The sequence below is a fragment of the Corvus kubaryi genome, unplaced genomic scaffold (genome assembly GCF_017639235.1).
Source record: "Corvus kubaryi isolate FWS band 111438036 unplaced genomic scaffold, C.kubaryi_AGA036_p1.0 137, whole genome shotgun sequence".
NCBI lineage: Eukaryota > Metazoa > Chordata > Aves > Passeriformes > Corvidae > Corvus > Corvus kubaryi.
Window position 1 is genome coordinate 11,794,870 of NW_024580671.1, and position 23,523 is coordinate 11,818,392.

At 36.0% G+C, this 23,523-nt stretch overlaps 1 protein-coding gene across 2 annotated transcripts in view; it reads right to left on the reverse strand.

Annotated features, from left to right (window-relative positions):
- SLC16A7 (solute carrier family 16 member 7) overlaps positions 1-23,523 on the reverse strand; it is an 86,139-nt gene that overhangs the window by 11,362 nt on the left and 51,254 nt on the right. For both annotated transcript variants that reach the window (XM_042017887.1, XM_042017888.1), the window contains exons 3-4: positions 3,866-4,009; positions 1,600-2,412 (exon numbers count right to left, since the gene is read on the reverse strand). In XM_042017887.1, the coding sequence (XP_041873821.1) occupies positions 1,600-2,412; positions 3,866-4,009 (957 nt within the window). The remainder of the gene's footprint in view (positions 1-1,599; positions 2,413-3,865; positions 4,010-23,523) is intronic.

Sequence of the window (23,523 nt, forward strand, 5' to 3'; positions counted from 1 at the left end):
ACTGAGTTGAAACCATAATGCCAGCCTATTCACCTGATACACATTTACAAGCCAGCAAATTATTCCAGACTTTTCTTTTTTTTCACAAACCTCATATTAGGAAAAGCTTGAATAGCACTGCCAGTGTACAATTCACCTATTAGTGTAAATAGTGCAGTCTGCTGATTTTTATCAATAAGCAGTCTCATAAAAAATGTTTAAAAAACAAAATTCTGAATTAGCATTGCTTCAGCATACTAGTTTAAAGGATATGAAGTAGTCAAAACTGGAGCTTAGCTTTTCCATGTTTTCATCCCCTTTGTTGCCTCTGTTTAACAAGTTAAATCAATTATTCATAGTGTTATAGCACAAACAAATGTTTTCCAAAACTCCAGAAAACCTAATATACTGAAAAATAAATAACTGTGGAAGCTACTGCTCCATAAATATTAGATTTGAGTTGATGCTGAACCTGACTGAAAAGGTTGGACTCCAGTGGTTACAGGCTCAGACCCCCCACTAGGTGGCATAGAAAGAGTCTGTGTGAGAATATATTTTGCTCTACCAGAGTGGATTTGTCTGTTAAATGATGAGAAAATTATGGAATGCCTTTAGAAGTATTAAAAATTTATTTGCAAAAATATTATTGTACTGAAGTGAGTGGAATTGTTTTGGCATATTTAGAATTGCACACAAAAATGTTATTTTTTGTAGAAATACTGAGAGTAATTTGAAGTACTTCTGTATGTATAAATGCTTTTAGGCACACATAATTTTGCTGACTTCTGAGGCAGTGCTAATGTGAGTATGGTATATGTTCATAAGGCTGCCAATCTCACTATCTTTATATTCTTGTATTGTTGGGCTTATACTGCAACACACACACACCAAGATACACACCAATGCTTCTCAATAAAATTTGAGCATCTATTTTAATATCTTATATCAGCAGAAATCTCAATAATACAAAGCTTACTATCAGCTGAATACTGACTAAAAAGCTAGCAAACAGAAAACACTTTCTGTACTTCATCATTTTTGTTGCTAGAAGCCCAAGTGTTATGAATATAGCCTAAGCTGTACAGCTAGGCTCCCTTTAAGCTCCCTTTAAGCTCCCTTTACACTTGAAAGAGAGAGGCTGGCAACACTGATCTTTCAGCCAGTTCACACTCTGAATTGCCTTGCCTGTATCTTTTGGCTAGAGAAACAGGCTAAAGGACTGGCTGTGAGCAGAGATAGGGTGGGAAATCATGCCAGGGCGCAATGCTCCACAGCACCATGATGGAATCCCACTGTGTGCGCACCCTGCCTGAACAACTGAGCATGCCTGTGTTCCTTCTGACACCTTCCTGCTATTTTTTTTTCTCTGGAAATGGCGATTCTCTCTGTTTAGACAAATTAAAGTTGTTTAAGCAAGCGTAAGTGAGCACTCTTCAAGCTGCCCCTAGGTTGGAGAAAAGTAACTGATGCAGTTACGTTTTACTATCAGGCTGTTACAGTACATTTCTAGTCACAGTGAAACCATTAAATAACATAAAGAACAATGTTTATATTAATTCAATGTTACATTGCAAGTTTATGCTGTAATGTCTGAAAAAATAGGAAGAAATAGATTCTTACCTCCTAGAGGAGGGCCTATGAGCACAGGACAACATTCCACAATGGTGACGAGTCCCACTGCACTGGAAAATCTGGCAGCTCCAACAAGGTCCATCAATGTCTCAAAAAGAACACTGCTAACCATTCCAAATGCAAACCCAAAAAACACAGCATATATCACCAAGCCAGTGTAATTTTTTGCCAGAGGGCACAAGATATGACAGACACCATTGTACAAGACAGCAAAACTAAAAAAATACTGAATCTTTGGCCGGATAAACCTGGAGTTTGCTACAAGTCCCATGGAAGGCCTAGCAAACATGTCTACAAAGGCTAAGATCGAGAGCAAAAATGCAGCAGAATATTCATCAATTCCTTTGTGCTTGGCATAAGGAGCCAAGAATACTATTGGAGCAAAGAAACCAATAAACATAATGACATTTCCTGACAAATATATCAGAAACCCTCTGTGTTTGAAGAGGGACAGATCTAGATACTTATTCATAGTTTGCCAACAAGACTTCTTGTTGTTTTTGTGCAAGGCAGAATCTCCTGTGCCTTTTTCAACATCTTTTTTCATAGGAGGGACTTTTTTTGGTCCAACAGGTCTCATAAGTGACCCAGCCACACAGCAGTTCAAAAGAAGTCCTCCCAGAATAAGAAAGCTTCCTTTCCAGCCAAAAGCATTAAAGAGGAATTGATTGAGAGGTGCCAATGTGCTCAGAAACACTGGACTTCCAGCCATCGCCAATCCATTAGCGATGGGACGCTTCTTATAGAAATACTTGCCAATCATGGTCAAGGCAGGCTGTAAGTTGAATGCTAAACCCAGACCTAAACAACACATAAAAGACAATATTATTGCAGGTCATGCAGTGAAAAGCATACCCCACCTCTTTCAAATTATTTTTAAAATGACCAATATCCAATCCAGTGATTCTCAGTACAGAAACCAACTAGCATCAGAGAATGAAATACAGCCTCATTGCTGTCTGCGAGGGTTAAAACCAAGACTGTGTCAGGGTGGCATTTGGTCATTTTCCCCCTGTAGCACTGCATTGAAAGCCAAAACTCCTTGCTCTGTTTCAGCAGTAATAGAGACAGAGGAATCACATACAGAAGAATGATGGTATCAGTGCCTTGACTCACCATTTTTATATTTGCTAAGGTATAATACAATTCTCTCTTGGCTCATTTGACAAAAGCTATTAAATGTCACCTCAGCTACAATGAATGCAGGGTTTATTTAAATGCATAAATCTCCTAATTTCTTATTTCCAACTCTAATTAAGAGCCAACTTGTCTGCAAAACTGGAACATAAAATGGCAAATTATTTTCCAGCACATTCAGTTCCCCTTCCCCAGGTCATTATAAAGGAATTGTAAAGGACATACATGGGAGCAGGCCACCCATCCACATCAGCTGAGTGTATAAACAACCCTAAGCTGAACCTCTAGGCCTTCTCTCTGTATTAAGACATCTAAGCTATAAGCTCTGATATGGATCTGCTTGATGGTACAGGAGAGATGCTTTCTTCCCTAATAGGCCCATTCCTGGACTCTGACTCTACTCTTTCAGTAGGTACAAGGTTTAGGATGTCAAAAATAAGAGATTTAAGGACTAATCACTGAAGAAAGAAGGACTCCTTTAGTTCCAGCATAAAGGAAGATGAGCCCAAATATTCAAGTATTATCTCATTCATTTATTACCGGCCAATATGCACCTCTCCTTCCTTATTCAGAGATGGGAATTTTAAAAAATCCACAACTTTTGATAAGGAGATTCTTTAATTTACTGGCATGACAATAATTTTACTTCATTACTTCAGACCTTTGATAGATGATTATGAATAATTTTATTTGGTGATTGACCCTGGGTGATTTTAAACAGAAAACTATTGAACTGAAAGTTGTAATACTTTTCTGTGATGGTATGTGTATGTACAGACCTACAGGAAGCTGGTACAAGCTTTCACAATTCTACTAGAATTTGGCTAGCCTCTGCCACCCTGTTTGCAGTGCAACATGATTGAAAGCTAAAACAATGAATGTGAATTCATATATGCAGTATTTATTGAATAAATTCATCAGTTTTTTCTGTATTATCCTAGAAAAAATTCAACATCATACCAGTTAATTTCAGGTAGCTGAAATTAACAGATCTTACTGCCTTCTTGGATTGCATCTGTACACAAAAAACTCTTGATCAGTGAGGCTTATTTGTAGAACAATATTAGAAATAGTTCAATATAACATAACATAATATAACCTTATACAGGACTCTTACCTCCAACCACACCGATACATATGTAGAGTTCAAGGACACTATTGCAGAAAGAGGATGCAATCATTCCAAATGAACACAGGATACCCCCTGCTATCATCACAGGCCGGCTACCATACTTATTCACCAAAATGCTGCTTATGGGACCTGTTGGTAGAAAGAAAATGCAATTTCAGGTAACAGGTAACTCTATCTTTGTATTTACAACATGTTGAAATGCTTTACTCTTCCATCTGGAAAAATGTTAAATTGTTTCTATACCAATCTGTCTTATAAACAAACTCTGTGAGTTTGCAGACACAAGACTCGATGTGGATATACTGCCTCCATGACAATATAAATATTGATTAGTTATGGAGATGGATAAAAAGATTAAAGACATCAGACAAGCAAGAGGGATTGTTACAGCTCACGAACAATCAATACCGAGATTGGTCAATGGAAGTTTTGAAAGTGCAAGGACTGAAGAATTTCACGTATGAGACTGGTATCAAAACTCCACAGAGCAGGAGGAAGCTTCTGGCAAGCAGACTAAAATTACTTAATACTGCAGCATGTCGTGCACCCCCACTTAGAACCACACACGGGCTTAAAAATATTGTCAAACCAGAACATAAATCTCTGGCCCCTGAGACTTGTTTTCCCTTGCCTCATCAAAAGGGGAGTGTTAATGGCAGTAAGATGACTATAGGCTGTCCGGGAAAATCTAAAATGTGGTTTAGCATAAAGACCTATAAACTTTTAAAATATTGCTGCAGGTTCATTTTTCAGTTTCAATTGCAATTCAGTTTATGGCATAATTACATTCATACTAACCAAACAGCTAACGTGCAATTTAGCATGACATACATTATATGTTTTTGAACAACCATGGCTAGAATAGATGGTGTGCTACATATCAAGATTAAGAGGTTGTCAAAGCTCTTTAGGTAAACCTGCATAGCATCTGATTACACTATATTTGGCCCAAATCATTACGAATAGTCTTACTTTTGCAATAATGAAACTTATCCAATACAAAAATTTTAAAAAATAAAACAAAACAAACAAAAAAAAACAACCAAAAAAAAAACCCCAAAACCCCAACATCATAAAAAGCAAAGCATTTCAAACTTAAGATAGAGCTGGCACCTAACATGAAGTTGAACACCTTGATTTGCATCTGAGTCCACTGCAAGTTATTCACTGTACTGGTGACAGTTTTAAGTGTCTGTTTTTATAAATATCTAAAGGAATAAACTTCACGCTGTGAAAAGCCAAATCCAATGAAATTTAAGTGTGCTTTCATAGGCACAGTTATATTTTGGACTTCACTCTTCGAATTACCTTAAATGTATTACAGTATTATTATTGATAGATTTCAAATGTTAATTACTATTTGCATATCCACAACAGAAGTCTTAAGGATATGCCAAATGATCAATTTTTAGCTTCCTTCCTTAAGGAAATAAGCTTCTACAATAGAACTGGCCTGTGCTTGTCTGTCTTTTCTAACAGCTCATGAATACAGAGATCAACTTGAAATTAACTTGACTGGAAAGCAAAGATTTGAGTGATGTTTGGATCTCAGTTTGTATATTCATCAAATAGCTTGAGTCCCCAGGAGTCTTAAGCATAACTGTATATTGAAGCCAACAGATTTAAATATCCACAGCATGGAATGGACACCCAAACAGACAACAGCCCTGTGATTTATTAAAAGACTTTGGAACACTTATGAAGCACTAAAACATTAACTGACAGCTTATATGGTGACATACCTAACATTTCTTCATTTCCATTTGAGGGGAATCACTAAGCAGAACTGTGACAAGCAAGGCTTTCCCCTTTGAGACCATATGAAGAAAGCAGTGAAACACAATTATTTTTATTTATAGAGCTACGTTTGGAAAATCAGTGGTTGGGCTCATGTTTGCGTTAGAAAGCAAGCCCTTTTGCAATATGTAAACAATATAAATAATTCCTCTGACTCAAAAGAAAAAAAATCCCTTTTAACTGGAAATCTCTTTTTAACTCAAAGTTTCATTCCAAGATCAAGTAACAGCTATAATTTTGAAAATAAATTAAATCTAAGGCAATTAAAAAAAAATAATTTTTGTTGCTAAACACAGTAACAGTATTCACTTAAGAGATATCAAAATAATCATTTTTAAAATTATTTTTAAAATGATTTTCCAGTTCTTCTTCCTGTGATGAGATGGAAGTATTTGCAAAATTGAAAATGAAAAATTTGTTTAGTGTTTGTTAACAGACAGTTCCTCATCAGGAACAAGAAAACTGCATCTCTGCAGATCTTCACTGTGGCAGTTAGACCGGCACTGTAAGTTACAGCTTTCCAGATGAAAGCACCTAATGTTAGCTTCACCTACAAGACCCAATAGCTGAGCTCAAACATGGATGTATTAATGTAGGTAGGTAGTAGATACAGACACCAGAGGAAAGGCAAAGACGTCTGAGACTGACTCTATACTTCCAAATGACATAAATCTGGAATGTATGATGAATTAAAAAACCCTTAAACACAATACTGTCTTTGAGATATTTTCTTTAAGTTAATTATGTGTATTTACAACGAAATTAATCTCCACTTAATTTGAGGTTTTCTTTATGGCTATTCCAGTATTTTGATTTAAAATTTGTGCATGTGAGAAATATTAATTGTTCTATAAGCCAGAAAGCAAGTTTAAGTTCCCTGAGTGTCTAGGAACTCTTCCAATGTGATAAGTAGGTTAAACATTTTATTCTGACATCTGTGCATACACTTGGTTATGAAGTCTCATAAAATAATGCATATTCATACCTTAACATAGAATCTACATAAATTCCAGCTGTTTGCCTGCCATCATATGTTTTATAGCCTTATACAAATTTCAGTCACATTTAACATCTCGTACTATTATTTAAGCAATGCTCAAGTGCCAGCATGGGTCTATATTCCTTGTGTATTTTTTCTTTTTAGACGAAGGAAGATTAAACTGTTTAAATACTATTAAACTGCCAAAATCTTGCTATACATTAATGTATGTTAATGCACTAAAGGATCTCTGTATCTGCTTTCCTGAAGCCTGAAGTAACTGCATAACAGATGTTAAGTCAGGAGACCCACAAGAATATTTATTCTGATCTCTCCCTTAACACCTACAAACCATCAGCCACAAAAGATTATATACTCCCTAAACCAAATTTAAGACCATTATCATAATATGCTAACACTCTCACAGCTGTATTTTTGTTTTCTATCTTTTTGTTTCAGGCAAATGACCAGGCTGTGAGAAGGTATAAGACAGCAACTGTGACCAGTACCACTGAAAAACAGTCTCAGGAAGGGCTGAGCTTCAGAAGAAAAGAAAAAATAGCCACTTTTCACATTGTTTGTCATTATGCCAAGGGAAAGATGGCAAAAGTCATTTCAGCTGTGTAAGCAGAGATGGGAACATGCATTTTGGAGCTGTTTATGATGTTTCATACAAAATCTATAATAGTGTGACACCTAAGTTCTATCTCAATGGCTCAAGAGAGCATTTACTTGCACTTGTGCACAGAGAAATTGTGGATGCAGAGAGTACATTTAGATTAGATGTAGGGAAGAAAATCTTCCCTGTGAGGCTGGTGAGGCACTGGAAGGAGTTGCCCAGAGAAGCTGTGGATGCCCCCTCCCCATGAGTATTCTAGGCCAGGTTGGATGCGGCTCTGAACAATCTGGTCTACTGGCAGGCGTCCTGCCCGTGGCAGGGGGGCTGGAACTAAATCATACCATCACAGTCATAGAATGGCCTGGGTTGGAAGGGACTTTAAAAGTCATCTTGTTTCTGACCCTTTAAGGTCATTTGCAAAAGGTATCTCCCAATCTTTCTTGTAGGTTCCCTTCAGGCACTGGAAGGCCACAATTAGGCCACCCACAGCCCTCTTTTCCCTATTCTCTCAGTCTTTCCTCACAGGAGAGATCCTCCAACCATCTAATCATCTTGGTGGCCTCCTCTGGACTTGATCCAACAGGTCGATGTCCTTCCTGTGCTGGGGGCCCCAGAGCTGGATGCAGCACTGCAGGTTGCAGAGTATAGGGGCAGAACAGAGCAGAGCAGAGGGGCAGAAGGGCAGAATCCCCTTCCTCGCCATGCTGGCCGCACTTCTTCTGATGCAGCCCAGGACACAAGTGACTTTCTGTGCTGCAAGCACACAGGGCTGGCTTGTGTCCAGCCTCTCCTCCACCAGCACCCCCGAGTCCTTCTCAGCAGGGGTGCTCTGATCTGTTCATCCCCAGCCTGTGTTGATACCAGGGGTTGCCCTGACCCAGGTGCAGCACCTGGCACTTGGCCTTGTCAAACCACATGAGATTCCCTTGGGCCCACTGCTCCAGCTTGTCCAGGTCCGTCTGGATGACATCCTGTGCTTCAGGTGTGTCAACTGCACCACTCAGCTCAGTGTCATCTGCAAACTTGCTGAGGGTGCACTTGATCCCTTCATCCCTGTCATTAATGAAGATATTAAATATTATAATTTACTATAATATTAAATAAGGCCCCAGTGCAGACACCTGAGGGACAGCATGTGTCACAGTTGTCCATCAGGACTCTGAGCCATTGACCCTGAGCCCTCTGGATGTGGCTGTCCAACCAATTCCTTATCTATCTAAGAGTCCACTCATCAAGTCCATCTCTCTCCAGTTTAGAGACAAGGATGTTGTGGGGGATCGGGTCAAAGAATTTACAGAAATCCAGGGAGATGACATCTGTAAACCTTCCCTTGTCCACAGATAAAGTCACTCCTTCATAGAAGGCCAATAGGTTGGTCAGGCAGGACTTGCCTTTGTGCAGCCATGCTGGCTGTCCTGAATCACCTCCCTGTTCTCCATGTGCCTTAGCTTCTAGGAGGAGCTGCTCCATTTGTCCTAGCTTGATTTCTCACTGTCGTAATACAGTGATATAATTAAAGATCATTCTGTTGCTCGTTTTGCATATTGCCAGAGCATTTATGCTTTTTATTTTGCTACCTCCATGAATTTTAGTATGGAACTAGAGATAAACTTTCCTGATAAAAAGGTAATTTTTTTTAACATATATTGACAATGTCATTGCAGTGTTCATAGTGTCATCAACCCAAAGCAACATGGGATGACTCAGTCTGAACACTATGACATTTATTTAAATGAATTGCTGAAAGAAGTTGCAAATAAATGTAATAATACCTCAAATTGCACTAATGTTACATTGTAGATTGCATCCTGTCAAGTCAAGTGGTTTAAACACATTTTCAGCCATCTGCTCTGCAGAGTCAATGCAGCTGTCTTTCCAGTCAAGGTTTATCTTTTATTTCTGTTTCCTAGAAGGCTAGAAAAGCCCAAGGAGCTCCAAGAATTAATATTAGTATAAACTATTTGATAAGATCAGCCCAACTTTCTTTTTCTCTTTCCTTTTTTTTTTTTTAATAAAATATGAAGCCTTCTAACAAAAACTCCTCCAATCACAAAGGCTTTAAGCAAGTACTTAGTACTACTATTGGAATCCTATCTCTGGTATTCAGAGGAAAAGGAACTCAAAATGCTTAAAACCCGTTCATTAACTTGGAAAATACTTACAAAATATGCTGTTTTTCTCAAGGAGGACCAAGTCAAAATATTACGCATTCTGTGACAATACTATCTCTCATTCAAAAACCTTTGGCTAAATTCTTTCAGTACTCTTGGACAGGCTTTAGGCAGAAAAAAAATATTAAAATGTCATTCAACTATTTTTGTATTATTTTGTATATTTGTATTTGTCATGTTTCTGGGAATGGTAACCTGCATTTCTGACACATCCTATGTATTTGTGTAACAGCAATGAAGGTAAATTAGTTCAAGAATTGTTGGAAAGTTTTCTCTGTAGTTCCTCTGCGCATTTGGCTGTATTTTTTTTTTTCCATTTCATATAACATTTACAACTGGCTGCACCGATTCCATAAACCTAGATAACACAGAAACCCTGGCAAAGTAACACTGACAATGAGAAAAAATGCACTTGCAGCAAATACCACCAAACAGAAATGTGTAACACTGAGTTAGGGTTGTTAATCTATGAGTTGGGAGAGCTCAGCAGCTAAAAGCTCAAGCTGCCAGGGACAATGCACTCACTCGTTCAACTATCCATCAAACCTTGCTCTCCACTTCCCCTGCTCTCAGTGTCATTACCCTAAATGCTCACGTTCTCACTTGTGTCCTGAAGAGGCCTTGTATTCTATCAAGTTTTTATCTTTTAATCGCTAATGAAGATTAATTTGACCTTCATCTATTCCTTAGGAGATATATAAGAAATGCAGTAATTGTGTGTGTGGTTACACATAGGAGCTTGACTGATGGAAGAGTGCTAAGCACTCCAGCTGCTTCCTCGTGGTTCCTCCTCCCAAAAAGGTTATGTCTCCAAGTTTTGAAATGAAGTGCTCAAGTCAGAAACACATATGTCTGACTACAAATATAAGCTGTTTTTTTCCTGAAATGTTCAGGAGAAACAAAATTAGCAATCAGTGGTGCTGGTACTTGCTCTGCATGTATTGCTTTTATGGAGGAATCACAAACCCTTGATCTGCTTTGGTATTTTGTTTTTTTCTAGCAATACATCAGAGACATGAATCAAGGGCTTTACATATTTTGATTAAAGCTCTTGTTTGGCTGGCAGGTTTTTTTCTTGTTCATTAGGGCGCAAATGTGTATGGAGTTATGGGCCACGTAATTTAGAAAATGTCTTCAAGTTAGCAAATTACTCTATAACTGTGAATTTTAAAAAGTTGGAAAAATGCCCACTTTTTAATCAAGGAGTAGCCATGCTGATTATTATTTACATGGATATGCATCAATGCTTTATATTAATTATGTTTTGCATGCTGTGCTGCAGAATTTTTTTCATGAAAGACTAAAACACTTGGTCAAAATGCAGAAGACTTTAAGATAAATTATGACTTTTTTTGAAACGAGAAGTATAAAACTTCATCATATTTAGTAGGAAATAAGTGTAATTCTATGAGCTACTGAACACTCAGCAGATTTCAGAAACATATATGGTCATTGACTAAAAAAGTACTGTCACAAAATTAACTGCCCAAATTTCACATTGACATCTTTATTATTAACAGAAATCAGATGCAGAAAGACCTTTCAGTATTTTTAAAGCTTTTCTTGTATTTGGTTTCCTGTTACCTTCAATATCACTGAGTAGAGAGTGAAGCCCATGCATACATATTTTCAAAAACTAGTCTTTCAACTTAGAAAAGGGTAAGAAACAAGAAAGAAGAAAGGAGAGAACAAGCTAATGATGAGATGGAACAAAAGCACCTATAAGAGAGTTGTAAACAGAGACACTGTAACACCAAGTACATATTATTCCAACAATGGCCTGCATGCCTCTGTAAAGGGGATAGCTGGAAATAGCATCAGTGCATGATATGTGCATTGCAAATAATCTTCTCAGAAAAATGCTAATTTCTCCACAGAAAACCAAAGCAACCAGCTTGTAACTTGAGCATGTAATGTATCAACAAGAACATTAGAAAACTGGCAAGTGGCAAGTAATGAGGTACTGGGAAAAATTAATGAAAGTTTTCTGCAGAAGAAAAGACAATGAATTTTAAAGCTTAGTATTTAACAGCAATTAAGTCCTCAGGATGTCATAGGCTTGCATGATTCTAAATTTAAAATAGCTTTTCTGACTCAAAAAATGTGTGGGCATTTCACTTAAATAATATTACTGTTAAATGCACAATGAACCTGTGCCATTAAAAGCAACTTCTCCTTCAAATGAAAAACCAAACAAGGACTTATTCACTATTCCCTCCTGGAAATACAGAAAAGATAATAATACTAATATATAAATATTAGTAAATGTAATTATCTACAGCAGTATACACTATAGAAGGTAATAATAAATTAAATTTCCCTTTCTTTCAGGGATTCATTAGGAATGTCATGAGGCATAACTCTAAGGTATTTCATGAGTCATAACGCAAATGTTCTCATGAAAATGTGTAGTCGGGTCTTTTTAGAGATATCATCTTTGGAGTGTTATCATTCTTTCTCTATGGACGGCTGATATGAAAGCCTAAGTTCAATTCTGTGTTTGAGCACATGAACAGAAAGCATCCCATTTCTGAATATTTAAAAAAAAACCCTACTAGGTCTACTTTCAGGGAACAAAGGGAAATTAGCACTAATCAGAAATTAGAGGTTTACTTATAGCTAACCAGTATTTCTATCTAATAGTTTTTCTGTCTCTGTTAAAGAGCTGTTATGGTCAGACATGGAGACTACATGCTCACACAAAGACACTCATAAAACCAAAAATACCCAATGCTTTCCCTCATCTGATTGATGGACTCAATGATAAAAATGGGTTGTTTTTTTCCAGGGATAATAGAAGGCACTTAGCCCATATATAAGTATTTTTCACCTGAAACCTTCTGAACTCATTCTTTCACTTTAAAAGAACTTGGAAATTTCTCATTGAAGACTTAGTTTTCAGTACTTTGTGCCTTTCCAAAGCAGGTTACAATTTTTAGCTATCAAACTTGTCTTTACAGCTTGCTAACTGTGAACCAGATTGCCTAACAAGTTCTGTATATTCTGCTGTTACAAAGGCGGGGTGATTTTCTGAAGATTATGAAACTGAAAAAAAAAGGCAGAGGTTACACTCTACCACTGTAACAATTATAAATATAGCAACTTGAAAATAAGAGATATGTAGTTAATCTAAGAGACAACTGTTGGGAATCAGTTGTCTGAATCAAAGAATCAAAATAAAACAAAAAAAAGACAGAATAACCAAACTGAAGAGTTCATGCAAATATTTATTTTAATTCCTCATAGACACTTTTCGTAAACCATGTTATTGCATAGTTACAAAGGTTTTCATTTTCTTCTTACTTCCTTCCTCTTTGAGGAATGACTGTCTTCTAAAAATCCGTGTATGCACATGTGAACACAATATTTGTAAATGTTCATTAATTGCCACTTCCTATTTAGTATTCCCTATTATCAGTCATTATTTTTATACCCCTACTTAAAAATCCCTGGCTACTTTTCCTGGAAGCAGAACAATTAACTTTGTCAATTCTGCCTAGCAGAATTTTAGAGAGCAAAAAGTCGTAACAAATACAATAGCCCAGGCTATTGAATAGTTCTTTGGAATATAGGGTATATTGTCTCCAACTCAAATCAGTACATTTTTCAGATAATGCATTCATTATCTGAACTGAAAAGTTCGGCCAACTTCAGTTAAGATTAATATTGTCATTTGGATTTCTCTGTCTTCTACAAGTTGCTCATCATAATAAAGTTCATACAATATCTCATTTTCATCTTGCACCTCATCCTACAGTTTATTTGTTTTCTTCTAGAATAATATTATAACTAACTCAACTTGGAAATGATTCCTTATATACTGTTACAGACAATAATATGTAATTTCAGAGAAAGCACAAAACACTTGTTTTTTTTCAGTTGTTCTTCTATCATATTCCTTTCTGGTCCCAATTTTGCCCTGTATAATTAAACTTCAAGTTGAAAATACTGAATCTACTACCTATGATGTTTCTGTGGACCACTTACTGTGACTTATGGATCATGAGTGGATCATTAAATCTCATCTACATACTTAGAATAAATGTGATGAGAAGTATAAATCTGGATGTATTCATAACTTGGAAGTGTCCAGAGAAGTAATCAAATTTAGGCCATTGTCAATAACATTGTAAGATTATTTCCAGATGCATTTAACACATTAGTATCATCAGGCTTAAACACTATTTTTTAGAAAAAAAAGGTAAATCATTATTTAATCTTTTAAATTACATTCTTTTAATAATATCCAATGAAATTTGGTTGCTTTCAGTGCTAACATTTAGAAGCCTAAGTGAGACAATTTCCCAAATTCCTTTACAAACCATAAATTAGAACATTTCTAAATATTTTGATAATAAAATATTATATTTAGTAATATAATAAATATTTAATAATATGTATTTCCCTATGTGCTGAGGGAATGGGAACAGGGAGGGAAAGGGGAAAAGGCAAGAGTGAGGGGAAGAGAAATGACAAAAAAAACCAGAAGGGAGAAGGGAATTTATTTGTGTTTTTGGCACCTATTTAGAGTGTAAGTGCAGACAGTAGTAGTGTATTAATGGGATCATAATAGACACAGAAATTACATTTTTCCCACTATTTTTCAAAATACATTCAGTTGCCAATTAAAACTGAGAATCTTTGTGAAGCTTCATTTACTTTGTTTTTTCCCCTGTTTCCAAACAAGTGAAAAAATAACGTGTTCATATTGAGAAAAATCTGTTAAACTATACAATAATATGTAAACTAACGCTGAATAATTGTCTTCCTGGTCAAAAAGACTAAAAGCAATATAAACTTTTAAATGCCTAGAAACATGATAAAAAAAAAAAATCAAAATTAGAATAATGAACAGCCAAAAGTTGTCAAAATAACTCTTGATCCAAAACAGTAACAAGATTTATGTGATGTTTTTCATTTTTCAATGCATTTTCATTGCAAATGTGCTCAAATTAGTAGCCTTTATTACATGCTAAAAGAAGTGGAAACTTTGAGGACAACTAAGTCAACACATACAAAATTCTCAAAGACTTCCAACCCAACCATTTTATGAGCCTGCTATTTCCAATTTGCTTAAATTTAAGACAACCCAAATTTAACTGCTTTCTAAAAATAATATTCAGGAAAATATTTACTGATTAATCAATAATTTAAGAGTGGCTTCTAATTTCTTCTCTCCTCATTCTATTTTCCTTGCATCTCTCTAGCCTTCTACAGCCAAATACATGACTCAGAATAACTCTATCCAGTAAAACTGAAGGAGAAATCAGATACATTTTTAAAATCTTTACATCTGAGTAGTTCAGTTTATCTCTGCGTATTCCCATATCCACCTCATATATTTTTTTCTCATCAGAGTTGAATTTGCCATTGAGCTGTCACTTCTAGATTTCCTACATTAGAATCTACATTAGAAAGAGCTTTACTTGATGATCTTTCAAATTTTTAGTGTTCTCCGTGTATTGTCACTTGTCATTTACTTTGTAGACTCAACCAAAATTATCATAAATTATGACCAAGTTAGGAGTCAAAGAGTCATGAAAAACTAGTAGAAGAAGCCTGGGGCTTGGACAATGGAAAAGAAATATATTATGAGGGACTTGAACAAAGGCCTTTATGGCATTTGCATTTTGGCTGGACTAGAGAGGAAACAATGTTTATAACATTCTCTACATGGTCCTTTCCCTTGTAGCAGCAGAGGATACACCTCCATAGACAAGGTTTTCTGAAAATGTGTGGGTGGGCAAGTCTAGGTTGGGTCTGCTTACATGAACAAGGAGTATTTTAGCTCTGCTTCAAAAAGCAATATGAAGTGGCTTGGTGACCTAGTCCCACCCTGTTGCACTTGAAGATAGTATTTGCATGGCTTTCGAACAAGGGAGGGGTTTTTTACCTGCTGTGAAGAAATAAAACAACCTGCCACTGGCAGAAACTTCATTCTCCACCTAGTAATGTGAAGCATCTTCCTTCTAATGATTGTGATACATCATAAATTCAGAATAAATTAGTGCCCATTAAAATACAGGCTTCTCATGATTTGTATTACAGATACTGCCTAAGCATCGTGCATTTCTGGAGCCACCTTTCAACTAAAGAAATATCTTGACATTCTTCAGCAAGAACACATTAAAATAATCCAGTGAAATATACCTACTTCTGCAAAGATTTACCTTGTGTGCCTGTGAGGAGAATATTACTTAGGTTTACTGAGGAAAGTAATACTTTCTTCCTACAGGAGGAACTATGTTTCTTTAGTAATTTTTAATACATCTTACTGGAAAGCAATTAGCCAGAACTTTGATCTAGGCAATGTGTATATCTGAACACCTTGTCAGGTAATTTTTTTATGACATCAGGTGAAATAATCTGGAAGAAATTCCATGATACAAATTTGTTCTTGTCTTAATCCCATTTGCCACTTCAGCTCTGTTTCTCTGAGCGCAGGGTCAAGTGCTTTGCACTCAAGTTACTGTTTACATTTGAGTAAGTAAATATGAAGAGCTTCTAAATCAGAATGGCAAATGTAGCCTTGCAAACTCTTTGCACAGGTATAAACTCTGATGCTGTGTGAAAGACAAGAGAAGCACTCCCACATATAGTATGTGGCATGTTAGCTGATTTTTAAGGAATAATACAGAAAATTAAAACAATCATTGCATGAACCAACTTTATGCTTTAACATCCATTTTATTCCCAAGCTGAAATAAAAATTTCAAGCCTCAAAATTTCCAGTTAAATTAAAACTCTTCAAAAAAGTCACTCTGAAATATCTCAAATGTCTTCTGCCATATAAATAAACAAATTAAAAATATAACCGTGGGGCATTACCATGAACTAATTCTCCCTCTTAGCTCAAAATAATTACAAACATTTTGTTCAAGGTTATTAGGTATCATATTGCATTTCATTACCAAACAGTCTTAGAAAACTTGCAACTCTACACTTTCTTATTTTAGTATAAGCCCAATTTCTGGACTGTGCTTTTCATTACTGTATATGCAGTCGCCTAATACACACTGAACCTTTCTCTGAGATGAACTGCAACATCTCATTCTGTGAGGTGTAGTCCTCCAAGTCTAGCCCATAGGACACAGTGGCTTGTGGGCATTTTTTGTTGGGTTTTTGTTTGTCTATTGTTTTGTCAAACATTTTTTTTTTTTTTTGCTTTTCTGTACCTTTCTATTCGAACAGAAACATGTTAAGCCAAAGTGATTGTTCATGCAAGGGGACATGAGCTCCTTAGAATCATCTCCCATGTTAGAGTCATACAATTTAAGATCCCTATCTGGAAGTGTTTTGTTACAGAATCTGTTGCTTCAATGAATAATCAGAATAATCCTCATAGTCACAAGTGTCTGATTCTTGACTCCACAGTGCACTTTGCAGCACCAGAACTCTATGGAATCCAATAAAATAAAACTGAATTTAGGAGACTCATACTTAAGGTCAAATTGTACTGTGTCCTTAGATTTTTGTTTTCCATTTACAAAGCAGAGATAAGCTTACTAACAAATAAGTCAAAAGTTTTATCAATTACTTCAATAAAGCGAATACCACCAGCTTTGCTTAAATGCTGTAAGTTTTCAAAGCTAGTATTCTATATTTTATTTATATTTTACTTGGGGAAAAAGATATGAATCATTTATGGATCATGTCTTTTTAAGGTGAATATAAAGAAAAATGACATTTTAATGAATGCCTCTGTGATCACTTAAGTAATTGAAGGTACACTGTCAAGAAATCTTGATGGTGCAAACACCTAAGGATGAACATATTTGCATAAATATATTAACATACTTATATGTTGACTTAGGTAGGTAAAAAAAAAATTGAATTTTATGAAATAGCTAAGGTATTTAAAATGAAGTATTTCTTGCAGGATAAGCACCAATGCCCATACTTGGAATGGAGTTCCAGTCAGTTGTTTTAGATGTCCCCGATAAGAGTGTAACATCATCAGTGAAAATGTTCCTTCTCACCATCTTTAAACCTTTATGTTCCTTAATTAAATGTTTCATGGTAACAGTTATGGATTCTTGGCTTCTTATGGATTTTATAGTTCCTCTAAAGACAGTCTTTAAGTTAAATATCCAGAAGGAAAACCTCCTGCACTTTGTTCATTTACTTGCTGCTCTGAAAATTACAACTATTCTGATGAGGCAAGTAATAGCAGATTCATACACTCTATTACATACAGTTAGCAATGCCACAATATGGAGAGATTAATTCTGCCAGTTGGTTATATGCCAATAATTCAAACAATTTAGACCAGAACTGCTCTAGAAGCTTTTCTGAGTGAAATTTTACTTCCAAGAACATAAGATAACTCCACCTTCTAGGGAAGGCCAAATAGGACATCTGCTGCCTTCTCTTGTGCCAGTCTTATCTTGAAAGCTGGTGCAGAGTTCTTAGGAAATCCTGCAAATCTGGAAGAAATATGTGTGGGACAGAGAATCTTATCCTTGTAAAAGAACTAAAAATTTCAGTCAAGTAAGTTCTGTTCCAGGAAGAGCAAAGGATTCCTCCATAGGAGAGCAGTATAAGCAAGGTTTGTATAATGACAAAATTGGTGCTGCCAATTTTACCAGCTGATACTGGTAAGTGTTTGGGGATCTTGTTACAAAGAGATTGAACTGTATTTAACTTTTAAATCATTCACAGAACATAAGAAAATATAACAGATCCATAGATTTCTATCAGCTTATAATCAGCTACAGAAGAATGCAAACCTGGCCAATTATTAGACAAGCCAGTTATTCTCCTAGTAGTGTTTTTTCTTAGCTGGTTATGGAAGAAAGTGAATTACAGGTATGAGGAAAGTCATTGCAAGATAAGAGAAGATTTACAAGCTAAAAAGGTGGTCTTAAAATTACCAGGTATTTTTAAGCGCATCAAAACTAATGCAACTGAGTCGGTGTCACTGGAACTTGGGAGAATTGCAACAACCTAAGCAACACACAAGAAGAAGATAAAAGAAGAAAATCAAACCTTAAACACAACAAGCTCAAAATCACTAACCATGGGTGTTTATCTCTAATAAGAATGTTCTTAGATTTCAAGGTCTCGAGGTAGCAAAATATAATGTATTAGTATAGGGCAACAACCATGTAGGATGGCATCAGCTCAGATTTGTGCAACATGGACATCTGAACTTGACCTCTAGATTCTTTTAGCTCTCAAATACAAAGACGTCTTTAAAATACAGTTTATTTGATGTGTTTTGGACATTTAACTTAGGAAGGAATGAATTAGAAATTCCCATCTTTATTGACTGACAACAGAAGCTGTCTAGACAACTGGATCAGACATAGGTGCCTATGCTGAGGAAGACTAAACACACGAATCCTGTTCATCTTATCTGCAGCTACTATTGATAAAAGCCTGTAAGGATACCACTGCTTTCTTCAAAGTTTTCTAAAAGCTAAAGCTCTTAATGGTATTTCAAAGCATTACACATAGAAAACCAAACAGGGCACACGTTCCCATCATCAGTGAGAATGTTGCAGGAAGTGTTTGGATGATATGAGGAAATCAACATCTTAGTTCATAACACAGTTCCTGTATTTAATTGTATTATTATAATACAGTTCCTGTATTTTAATCACATTCTTTCATTTGGATGCCTAGTCATAGTAGATATTTCCCCAAATATAATCAGGCAGAACTGCAATGCAAATACTTAACTGTTTCTTGACAATGAAAAAACACCTGCCAAAATTTGTGGAAAAGAAAGCTAGGCTTTTCTTTGGCTTGTATACACCAATAAAACATGTATAACCTACTAAAGCTGCATTGTTTGTATTCTTTGACATACAGAATCTTAATAGAATATCACTATTAGATTAAAAGCTTCTGACTCCTCAAAAACTCTTCATATTGTTTATACATTTAAATACATGGTCTTTGCAAAAATCTTCAGAACCAATAAATCAATTAAAAGATTGCTTAATACAATCATAGAATACATTCTAAACCACCTAAGTTTTTGATTTCTGTCGTTCCTCTGGCATCACCATAAACCTGTCACTAAGTCCCTGGCCCACTTACCTCTTCTAATGACTACAGAACTACATATCTTTATGAATCATGGTACGTCTCAGCTGTTGCCATTTGATACTGGCTTAGAATATCTTCTAAACATATCAGTACAACTCTGTTTTCCTTGAATATACTCTCCAAAATAAACAAGGGAATAGTTCTTAGACATTCCAAAACAATGGACCAGCAAAATTCTATAATAAGTTCTTTGTAAAATGTTGGGTTTATTATTTCATTTGAAGTGCTGAGTGACTACAATGGTATACACAGACTTTTCCTTCCCCAAAGTTCTCTGGTATCTGCTTAAATATCTCATGATTCCCAGTTGCGCTAGACCATTGTTTCATTACCTTTGAATTACCCAACACACATCAGGAACACAACCATTGTATGACCCAGTGAAAAACTATATGGGAACTAATCCAACATTTGCAGTACACACAAAATAAGCATTCTTTCGTCAAAGTTTTACAAGCTCAATGAACATATCAAAGGCCTCAGTTTGTCCCTTGATACCTTTTTTAAACAAACCCGAAGTTTTAGCCCCTTAGAAAGTGATGCATGTTATTTATTATTGTTAGACTTTGACCTATTACTTGAAACTAAGTGGGAATCAAAAAAAGAATCATCTTTGCAGATAAAAAAATCTGTCAATATTGATTTAGTTATAGAAATCCCTGTCTATAAAACCAAATTAAGATCAAGACAAATATAAAGTCTTACAAAGGGAAGGAGGGATTAATAAATGTTCATCATGTAATCCACATTTCCTACTTGTATGTAAATGAGACCTGTTTCAGAAAAAGGCTCAAGTTAATTAAACTTAAGTTACCACAAATATTTCTACAGAATCATGGAATTTTTAAGTTTGGAAAAGACCTTTAATATCATCAAGTACAACCATTAACCCAGCACTGCCATGTTCACCACTAAACCATGTCCCCAGGGGATCATATGTATCAAACCATTACTAAAACCTTATGGCTGGAACACTAAAAGAGGTTCGTAGAGGCACAGTGGGAACTCTGTATCATGTAATGTCTTTCTGACAATTACTCAAAATTAACACAAGCATACAATAAAAGACAAAAAACTCCTTATTTCTCTCAGTGGAAGCATGTCCTTAATTTTGAGACTGGCTTCCTGAGTATATCTCAGTAGATCCCAGCGAAACTTTTGTTTCATAAAAACTTGACAAAATCAGATCCCCAAAAGGCACTGAATATTTAGCAATTAGATCTTTTCTGTTCAGCCAAATGTAACAAATTGCAGAGTGAAAAACCAGCTTGTTCCTGTACTAGGATGACAAACCTGTTTGAAAAGAAAATGTATAATACCATCTACAACAGATATGCTTTTTTTTCCCCACCTTTCTTCCCATGACCATTTTAAAGAGTGTTTTCTAAATATCTAGGATGGTCTCTGTTTAAAACATTCATTGCTACTGCAGAAGACTACTCCACAAAGTCCAGTTTTACTAAAACTCAAAGCCTTCCAAGAAATGTAAGACCTGGCTCTATTACCTTTCACAGGCTTTAGCATTCCGGTCTTGTTTTTTAAGAACTGAACTAGTTTACTAGTTACTCTTACCTCCATTTGCTAGTAAGATTCAAAATGCTCTGTTCTTGTGAAACCTCATTATGAATCCTTTTTCTTTCTCTATGAGTCTCAAATTAACTTGACATAGATGTTTTACATGTATCTTAGGCTAAAAGTGAAGTATTCCCTTATGCCCATGAGGTACTCAGAAAGTTGGTAAGTTCTGTTTTCAAGGACACTCTAAATGAGGTTATTAAAATTCAACACTTGCATATTTTGATGGAGAAAAACACTTGCCCCTGACAACAAAGGAGATAGGTCAATTCAAGAAAGCTTCTCAATCTCCATATGGATAGCCACTGAATTCCTTGTGCCAGTATGTGGAAAACCAAAATTAGAAAATGTTTTCAGGGAGGAAGAAAAGTGTAGGAAACCAGGTCCTGCCCAAAAGTAAAAATCCATAACCATCTGTTGTTTGTGTTACATGGATTTCACAACTGTCATCTCCACTGTGCACGCCATTTCATCTTCACAGCAATATCACCAAAACACCCACTGAGATAAAATCACAAATATTTTGAACATACCGTATGACACATTATTTTCCAAATTAATATTAGACAAAGTCAAAATGAGGACTTGTCTATAGATTACTTTTGTGCTGTCACATGAAAAATCCTTTAAGGGTTTGCTACTGTTTGGAAATACTTAACTTCAACCTTGACTAACTTAACCAGTACAGAAGAGAAAGGAAGATATTAAATGCTGCATTTTTAAAGTATAAGCGTGTTTTGAAAAATTATATTGGCCACTCCATGCATTTATATAGCATCTTTCTTCAAAAGCAGTCTAAAGATGACTTTTAAATTATTTACTTAGAAATATCCAGAATTTAAATTTATGTTTTCTGAACTCCAGACCAGCAAGACTGTCCCACATTTCAATCCTGGGTATGGCTTGAAGGATTTATCAGCTCTCAAGGTAATCTTTATAACCCAATGTTATACCCAAGAAGTTCTTTTTGAGAAAAAACAGACAAACAAAAGAAACAAAAACCCCGAACTGAAACTGTCCTTGGAAAAATGACAGAAAATGAGTTAAGGACCAGTGAGTAAACAATCTACTTTTTCCCTGAGGAAATCTAATACTCAAGGTCAGCTCTGTCTGAAATCACCGGACCTGTCACATGGCTTTCATAGCTGCCACTATGGCTCCTATCAAACCCACACTGAAAGCAATGGAAACATTTTTACTGGAAACAGATTGAGGTCTGATAAGAAGTTCCCTAATCACCTTTGGCTGATAACGTTGCACAAAGCAAGAGGTGAAGTTTGGAAAAAGTGAAGAATGAACTAAGAGAACTTGAGGTCAAATGTATTTGATCTTTTTCTTTAATTCCTTAATGTCTCTGTGTGTTGGAGCAGAAATATGACTCTGCAGGTGTATGGATACATATATAGTTTGTATACATAAGAATACATACATGCATATGCACTTTATATACATATCTGTTCACACATGTACAGGAACACAGATTGCGCTGTCAGGATAACTCAACTAATTCAATTTTATCCCAGATTCTGTCCTCCAGTAACAAAAGTCTGATGGTCCCAATCTCAGCCCCTTGGGTGTAGGAATCTAGCACAAAACCATCACCCTTAATTTAATGCAATTGACAGTCTCTGCTCAAGAGAGGCAGAAGAATGAGTTACCATGGAGACTGAACTACTGCCCTTCTCCAGAGGATGCTTTTATCAAGCATGGCCTGAACAGTAGAGACTGTGCAATACTTATAGCCTTAATCACATCACTGGATCTTGCTTTTTGGGATGCCTTCTTAGTAAACTCTAACAAACATCAAAAGGTTGGGGGGTAGGGGAAGAAGGAAGAGAGAGCTTAACAAAACAAACAAACTAACCCCCTAAAACACAACAAAAACCAGTATGAAACTGCACGTTGTGCCAGATTGAGAGAGAAAGGAGTTTCATATTGATTTGATTTATCAGATTTGTCACCTCTGCCTGGTGTTTCTTAACGTGGTGAATGCTGTGCTTGACCTATTTGCTGGAATTAACCAGGACTGCAGGAGACCATATGGATTGCCAGATGGTCTGCTATAATTTAATGCCATTTATTCTAAGTATGAAGTAAGTGATAAATATAATTAACATTCTTTTAGCTCCTTACTGGAGCTTTTTTCTCAGGCATTGAAAGGTAAGTTAATACCTTGTTGCAGAAACACAGATGCCAGCTAATTACTGCAAGAGGCTGCAGCCTCCAAAGCAAAAAGTGTCTGGGCAGATTCTAACTTATTCACTGACCCCACTGTGATGATTAATAGGTCGAATGCTAAGCTGTAATGAGGATGACAGATCTTAGATGTTTTCAGGTTACCGTGATTAGTAGTATGATGAACATCATTTATTGCAGATATATGTATCACACTTCATAGTAAACAATACACCTTGTACTTGCAGGCTGAACGTGTATTTCACATGAC